Here is an 8,607-nt window from a genome sequence, read left to right on the forward strand (position 1 = left end):
AAAGACAGTAGAGGAGCAATCTATTCAGCTGCAACTCTTCTCTCTCTCTCTCTCTCTCTCTCTCTCTCTCTCTCTCTCTCTCTCTCTCTCTATCTCTCTCTCTCTCTCTCTCTCTCTCTCTCTCTCTCTCTCTCTCTCTCTCTCTCTCTCTCTCTCTCTGAAGATGTAGATACGTAGCTTTGTCATTATTCACGGGACGGTTACTTATTATTAGTAAGCGATGAACGGTTTAGACTGACTCGTAGGAAAAAACTTATGCTACATTTTAGCTGTAGATTTTCAAAATCGGTATCGTATTCATATACATAGTTATGCGTATCTGCGTTACATTGTTGTAGTTGAACATCATAATATTGCAGAATACTTCATAGTAGTATTTCATTCCCATAAACGAATCTTGTTATTTTGAGGATGATGTTCGCAACTTATATACTGATTTACATCACGAAATAATCTCCAACTCCAGACTCAGACCCCTCCTCTCCTTTTTAGCTTTCTGTAAAAGAAAGTTGTTGAGATGGCTTTGTCTGTCCGTCCTCAGATCTTAAAAACTACTGAGGCTAGAGGGCTGCAAATTGTTGTGTTGATCATCCACCCTCCAATCATCAAACACAACAAATTTCATCCCTCTTCCCTCAGTAGATTTTATTTTATTTAAGGTTAAACTTATTCCTGATCGTGCGTCTGGCACCACTGTTGGTGCCAACAACACAGGCCACCAACTTGGGCGCATTTTTTACCTGTTTATATTTATCAGCCAATACAGTTTTGTTGTTTATGGAGGAGTTTTCAAAATTCACAAATCCCTGATTCTGGTAAGCAACTACCATCAGCGTAGACTGCCCCAGAGATAATTTGTGTTGATTATCCTACAAATATTTGCGGAGACAATCCCGCAAATATTTTGTGGATTCGTGTGTCAGATGTTTAGTATCTTTCAGTCTTCCTTTGGTGTTGTAGAATTTCATTTGTTGTTCTCTGTGAACTGGTCCAACATTTCATCGGGAATTAGTCGGCTAAACTGCTTTTGGTTAAGGAAGAACGCCAGATTTGGGAGCAATTAAGTAGGTTCGCTCAAGTATAGTATTTGGAAAAGATGCATCCATTGTTTTGTCCCTCTCAAGTTTATTCCAGGGAAGAAGCAAATTAATGTACTATTGTGAGTTTTCATAAGATATATCGGGCAACAACTCCGTATTTTATATGTGTTTATTTATAAACAATTCCTTATATATATATATATATATATATATATATATATATATATATATATATATATATATATATATATATATATATATCATGAATAATCATCACATCGAACCGTGATTCATTTATATATCATTGAGCTACAAATTTCCTTTAATATCTAAATTCACTCTACCTCGGAATTGATATATTTTCATATATGTACCGAAGGGGAAGGGTTTTTTTTAGTTGATAACAATTTCGCCCCCACATGGGATCGAACCACTGTCCAAGTCCCGTCCACTTGGACAGTGGTTCGATCCCATGTGGGGGCGAAATTGTTATCAACTAAAAAAAATTCTCCTTCGGTACATATATGAAAATATATCAATTCCGAGGTAGAGTGAATTTAGATATTAAAGGAAATTTGTAGCTCAATGATACATATATATATATATATATATATATATATATATATATATACATATATACATATATATATATATATATATATATATATATATATATATATATATATATATATATATATATATATATATATATATATATATATATTATATATATATATTTTATATATATATATATCAATTAGTTTTTATTTTTATTTTTTATTTTCTATTTGTTTATTTATTTTTATTTTTATTCAAGTTTTATGCGGATTGCACATCAGGGTAAAACATAGACTCAATTGTATTCCACGTAGTAAAATGAAAATGGTATATCTCGGAAAATGCCCAACAGTTTCATCCTCCAATGGACCTCTTCTTGGAGCGTTTTTTAAGGAAATATGTGAAATACAGTCGAATTAACTTATCTTCGTGCCTAAGATTATTACCAGTACTATAAAGACTCACATTTTCTTACGTCTTAACGTGAATCAGATTAGGATTAGACAAATACAGACGTAGATTTCCGCGTGTGGAAAGTCACGGTAGCATTGCCAGTTAGAATCAAGGAATTGAAGGATATGTCATTCATTTACTTGCTTATTTTTATTAGATGGAGTGTATAAATTAAATGTTTGATATACATAATATTACCATTTCTGATTTGAGAAAATAAATATATTATAGTTTAGAAGTCTAGTGTCTCTTGAAGTGTTGCAAGGTTCAAGCAGGAACTCCGTAGCTGCTTGAAGGAGCAGCGACCTGCTGAGGGGCACCGTAGGTGTTGGAGAGGGAGATGTCAGAGGCAGCTCCTACAAGGGCATCGTCAGAAACTTTGCCGATGTCAGCGTTGAGGCTGACGAACTGCTGGGAGGCGGCGCAGTCGACGTTGTACCACCAGTCGCAGACGAAGTACTGCTGGTTGAAGATGGTGCCGTTGGGGCAGAGGAAGGAGTCCTGGCGGCCGTCGAACTGGCAGATGTGGAAGACCTGGCAGCCGGCTTCGTCAGCAGTGTCAGCGTAGTACCCTGGGAACTGCTGGTCGGCGCAGGAGAAGCCGGTGTCTGGGACTGAAGCCAGGATAGGGTAGTCCTGCCCAGGGACGCCTCCGCCGGGGATGTTAGCGGCCAAATCAGCGATGGTGTCTCCGCTTCCTCCTGCTGCTGCGACTCCGTTGAGGGTGGAAGCAGCCCCTTGGAGGTCAGGGGCGCCGTAAGAGTACCCAGGGGCAGCCGATGGGGCTGAGATATCGTACCCTACTTGAGGATGGGCTGAGCCTAGAGCGGCTGAAGGAGAGGAAGCGTTAATTGCATTATTATTATTATCACAGATGAAGCTTTAATTGATAAACCTGTATTTTTTTTATCAGTTTAAGCCAATATGTTGAAAATATTGATATTTCTATAAAAACTTTTTCCATCGTACCTATTTTTTTTTAATGAATGAAGTATTCACGAGAAGTAAAGTTATTTACAACCCAATATTTTCCTTGATATATGATAATAATGAAAAAAATTATCTTCGGTTGTTCCTTCGTCATTTCATTTATATATAAAATCTCCCTAGGTACTTTTAAATACAATTATTGTAGCTTTAACACACGCTATACATTTGGAGTTTAGTAGCTGTTTGTTGAAATTTTTTTTACATTAAATTGTATTTAAAAGAAAAACATGACAACATACCCAACGCAAGAAGAAACATTGCCTTAACCAACGCCATCTCTTGAGAGAACGCAGAGAGATTTTTACCGTCTCGGAAAGGTGTGTAAACTGCAGTGATACAAAGAACTCTTCATCTCCGGTATATATACATAGGGGGGCACCTCGCGTCGAGGTCAGCCAAGGTCACACTGACGGCGGTGCAGACAAACGAGAGCGAAATGGAGAAAGGTCACGGAAGACCCGAGATGAGATTTGGGTGCCTGCAAGGGTCCTAAGTAACATCTTCCAGGAAGTTAATTGAAGGTAATGGAATTCCTGTATTCCTTCATTGGGTCTCTCTTCCTTTAAGGGTTAGTTTATTTATTTATTCACTTCTCCCACTTGGATTTTAGTTCCGAAAATGTGGTTCGATGGAAGAAATGTTCTTATAGAAATATTCAATATTTTCAACATATTGCCTCAAACTGATATTAGGAGGAAAATTCCTACCACGACTAGGAACCTCTGCCACATATGCAAGCGTGGTTCATTATATTGACCCAAAACGAATATTAGAATTGTTATTATCATCATCATTATTAGTCAGAAGACATTTAGACATTTAATAAGTACAACAAAAACAAGCAAAATTCGTCAAGTACCGTACTCGTATTTGCATACTGATCCGATTTCTCGATTCATTTAAATAACTGCGATTAGCGTAATTTCGTAACCCATTTCCACTTGTTCCAGGCTACAAATACCTGTATAGTGTACAAGGCAGGGACATAACTTGTTCTGTTTCTGTTCCTTTATCAGGAATATTGCATTATGCTACCAATTCTTTTGTGCATCCAAAATACTTGTCTAGAGTACACAGTAGATTATTTAGACATAAAAGTTTTAATAGGGAGCATTTTTCATTATTACAAGGCTTTGTGTCAACTTTATGAACGGTTTTGGAAAGGCGAGTACTTCTGTTCAAGTTGTATGATTGAAAATGTAAATTTCATAACTTGGTGTTAAGTGAATATTCTCTGAGAATAAGTTCCTCTCTCTCTCTCTCTCTCTCTCTCTCTCTTCTCTCTCTCTCTCTCTCTCTCTCTCTCTCTCTCTCTCTCTCTCTCTCTGCCCGCCTCCGCGTACTCGAAATATTGAAAAAAATATCTCCATGCTACAGTGACTTATTGTCTAGATTTGCTGCTCAACAACCCCGATACTAGAAACTACTTGATGTTAAAACAAATACATATTGGATACTAACCATTCCCTCTAAGCATTCCAGTAGACGTTTAGTCTCAGGCTGTCTGTCTGCAAGATGCATATCTCTACTCCGGAGTTGGGTTTGCGAAAGTGAAGACGGAATTTGTATGCATACGACCGTGTGAATTGTTGCTCTCATTTGCATAAGTGCTTTTATCTTCTCTTGGCTAATGCAGTCGTTTGCGAGACTTCGGGGAAGATGGGGTATGACGTTTATGTATACGTGTGTGTTGCATATGTATTTGCTTCTCGAAGGAGTGTTTTATATGTGTGTATATATATATATATATATATATATATATATATATATATATCTATATATATATATATATATATATTTATATATATATATATAGTATATATATGGGTGTGTTATATATAGATGTATGTATATGCATTTTAAATGTCTTTAATCTTGTTATTATATATATATATAGTATAATTATATATATACACACTTAATAATTATAAGTTTCTATTACTAGGTTATAATAAATATAAATATAATATAAATATATATATGATGTATACTAATATATTGTATATATGATATATATATTACTATATATATATATATATATTTTATATATATATATATATATGTATATATATGGCGTGTTGTTTATTATATAGATGTAGTATATGCATTTTATATGTCTAATCTTGGTTTATATATATATATACTATATATATATATATATAATATATATATATAAGTATATACTATGTATAATAAATATAATATATATATATATATATATATATATATGTATATATATATATATATGTGCGTGTGTGTGCGCGCGTGTAGTCTTTGCGTGTGTTTATGGTTCAGGTATATATCAAAGGATATTTTTTTAAAGTCAACATCTTCACTCGAATACTAGACGCAAATGAGTTCTTTCCCAACTCATCGTTTTCGAAAGAAAATAGTTTTAAGACAATTCTTGCAAGCTTCGAAGCCTCTTGCATTATTCGTGTCTGTATCTTGGAGCAATTAACGTTTCCCAAAGGAGAACATTGCGTCATTAAAATGTGACTGTTATTAGTAATGTTCGTCCAGAATTATTTTTTTTCTCGCTTGGCTAAACAGCAAACAAAGCTTGTGGGATAATTTTGTTTATAGTCTTCTCGCAACTTGACGTAGGAAATGATGAAATAATGTCAGGACTTGAAATCCGAATTGGAAAAGGGGTTTATTAGTCAGCTTTGGTTGTGTCACGCGTGAATAAAGAAGGCTTTTAGACTCGTTTAAGCTTCAAGATTAATTGTGTAAAATGTGTAATTTTACTTATTATATTTAATTATATATATTGTTTTATATATACGTATTATTTGCACTGGGCCTCGTTTCACATAAAAGGTACATACTTTTATATATGTATGTATCTGTACACTTAATATACATACATACATATATATATATATATATATATATATATATATATATATATAATATATATATATATATATATATATATATATATATATATATATATATATATTGAAGTAATAAAAGTCCACACTTATGCAAAATGTGTATTAAAAATACTTAAAAGACGGGAGCTTTCGTCTACTTGATCAGTAGACCTCATCAGCCGTACTGATTTTTCCTTTTTAAAAAATACAAAAAGTTACGAAGGACAGGCAGGACGCTGGAACCGTCTCCAAGGGAGATAACAACAAAAACAAACTATCCCAATCATGTTATTCCCTCGTTCAAATGTGTGGCCAAAAGACGAGCCGATCGTCGTGGTTGAACTACCTCCTCTGTGTGTTCTTCTGTTCCCTCGTTCCAAAACTTCTGCATCGGCACCTGCAATGAGGGTTCTTCCTTCCAATGCCTGGGCATTGAGGTCTGCTGGTCAAGTAGACGAAAGCTCCCGTCTTTAAGTACTTTTAATACACATTTTACATGAGTGTGGCCTTTTGTTACTTCAAGATATTCCAGTCACGTTATGGTGATTTTTTGAGATATATATATATATATATATATATATATATATATATATATATATATATTATATATATATATATATACATATCTATATATATATATATATATATAGATATATATATAATATATATATATATATATATATATATATATATATATATATATATATATATATATATTATATATATATATATATATATATATATATATATATATATAAGAGAGATGAGTAGAGAGAGAGAGAGAGAGAGAGAGAGAGAGAGAGAGAGAGAGAGTAGGCGAGGATGACCTAGAAAATGCTGGATAGGTTGATTCAGCTTGCTACGTTACTATCCAGTAAGCAAAATTATGAAAAGGGCGTAGGTGAATGGCTCAATGTCCGTTGAGGGCTGAGTGCTTCTGATGATCTTTCTGTGTAGGTATACATGGAGCAACGAAATAAGGCACTTTATTTTATTCTTTCCCTACCTGCCGTCCACCTTTTGATCCAACTGTCATTGAGCACCTGTGGTAGCAGTGAATCAAAGAAAAAGGGCGTAAGGCCGTCAACCTCATCCCTGTAAGAAGAGTTTGAGATAGAATTGAAGCATTTGTGTTGTCAGGCTCGTCAACAGCTGTCTCAGAATTCTGTTCCGTCAGTCTTGTTCGGCGAATTCGTGGAGTAGATGTAACGTGAGGTTCTGGAAGTATTTGTGTGGTCCAAGAGCGGAAATTCCTTTGACGCCCTATTGGGAAATAAGCAGGTAAAAAACAAGAATTTGCCTTGTTGTTAGGCTGTAATTTAAAGATTTATTATTATTATTATTATTTTCTTCTAGGCGGTGCAGGCATTCCATGATGGCGGTGGGGTGAGCCCGTTCTTGGGTGGAATCATCGTCTCTGTTGGCCATTCCATAATTACCATCGCCTTCCCGGACACTCGGATGTGCTGCTACAGGGTTCCTGCTGTTACTGCGACGGAGTGGGACCTCCGTCGCAGTAACAGCAGGAACCCTGTAGCAGCACATCCGAGTGTCCGGGAAGGCGATGCTAATTATGGAACGGCCAACAGAGACGATGATTCCACCCAAGAACGGGCTCACCCCACCGCCATCATGGAATGCCTGCACCGCCTAGAAGAGAAGGATGCCGAAAAGAGAATGAGGACGATAACTAGGAAGCTGGTCGCCCTCAACGGAGGATATTATTATTATTATTATTATTATTGGTAATGAAATCCAGTGGTGTAAGTGTAAATATATATTAGAAATATATATACAAACGTTTAATATTATTATGCACTAATATTATTAATATTATTATGAATTACGGTACAAATATAACGGCAGCCGTTATATTTGTACCGTAATTCCTAAATGTCGTTTACTTCCCAAAAAATTAGGCATCAAACGTTATTTACACTTTTGATTAGCTAACCGTAAATGATAGTGCCCAAAGTAAAATAGTGACATCGTCTTTGTCATTGAGGTTTGACGATTAAATTTGACATCATGTCACTCATTAATTATAGATTAGATGGCAGTAAAAGTCCTTTTGTTTTATTCATGTTTGTTCTGTGATGAAGTACATTCACAAAAGTGGGTATGCATCATTATTTTGCTCATACATGCCCTCCATGAGTTTGCAGACACGAAAAACTAGATTCATTAGATATGTCCTAAGGGCAATAAATGTCTGCTAGACCTTTCCCCCCAAAAAAAAGAGAAAAAAAAAGAGGGGGTAACTCCAAGGAAATCGAATGCAAGAATCTATTCCACGGATGAAATCCAGTTATCCATGGACTGATTAGCAACTAGAGGCCCCTGGCACTGTAGTCCCATTACGTGTGATAGTCCCGCTGAAGATGAGGTCATTCTTTGACCATATCGGTTTTTAATTTGACTTCTTTCCTTGACCACCTCAATACTCAATTACATGTCATTCTTTGACCACCCAGGTGCCTAATTTGAGGTCATTCTTTGACCACCCATGTGCCTAATTTGAAGTCATTCTTTGACCACCCTGGTGCCTAATTTGAGGTCATTCTTTGACCACTCAGTGCTTAATTATAGGTCAGTCTTTGACCGCTCATTGCTTAATTTAAGGTCATTCTTAGACATCCTAAGCACTTGATTAAAGGTAATTTTTTGTCCACTTAGTGCTTAATTTT

General features: G+C 35.4%; 1 protein-coding gene and 1 long non-coding RNA gene across 3 annotated transcripts in view; one reads left to right on the forward strand and one right to left on the reverse strand.

The window, feature by feature from the left end:
• LOC135208711 (uncharacterized) overlaps window positions 1-8,607 on the forward strand; it is a 165,530-nt gene that overhangs the window by 16,389 nt on the left and 140,534 nt on the right. The gene's annotated exons all lie outside the window — the stretch shown is intronic.
• On the reverse strand, window positions 2,199-3,371 carry LOC135208232 (uncharacterized). Its single transcript, XM_064240354.1, has 2 exons — window positions 3,281-3,371; window positions 2,199-2,881 (listed from the first exon to the last, which is right to left on the reverse strand). The coding sequence occupies exons 1-2, from the start codon at window positions 3,315-3,317 to the stop codon at window positions 2,319-2,321; spliced, it is 600 nt and encodes a 199-aa protein (XP_064096424.1). The 5' UTR covers window positions 3,318-3,371; the 3' UTR covers window positions 2,199-2,318.

Source organism: Macrobrachium nipponense, chromosome 35 (genome assembly GCF_015104395.2).
Source record: "Macrobrachium nipponense isolate FS-2020 chromosome 35, ASM1510439v2, whole genome shotgun sequence".
Classification (NCBI taxonomy): Eukaryota; Metazoa; Arthropoda; class Malacostraca; order Decapoda; family Palaemonidae; genus Macrobrachium; species Macrobrachium nipponense.

Excerpts from the sequence above, each read along its gene's own strand:
- LOC135208232 (XM_064240354.1), bottom strand. The coding sequence starts at position 3,317 with ATGGCGTTGGTTAAGGCAATGTTTCTTCTTGCGTTGG. Across the intron at positions 2,882-3,280 it reads AATGTTTCTTCTTGCGTTGG|CCGCTCTAGGCTCAGCCCAT; the intron begins GTATGTTGTCAT and ends CCTCTCCTTCAG.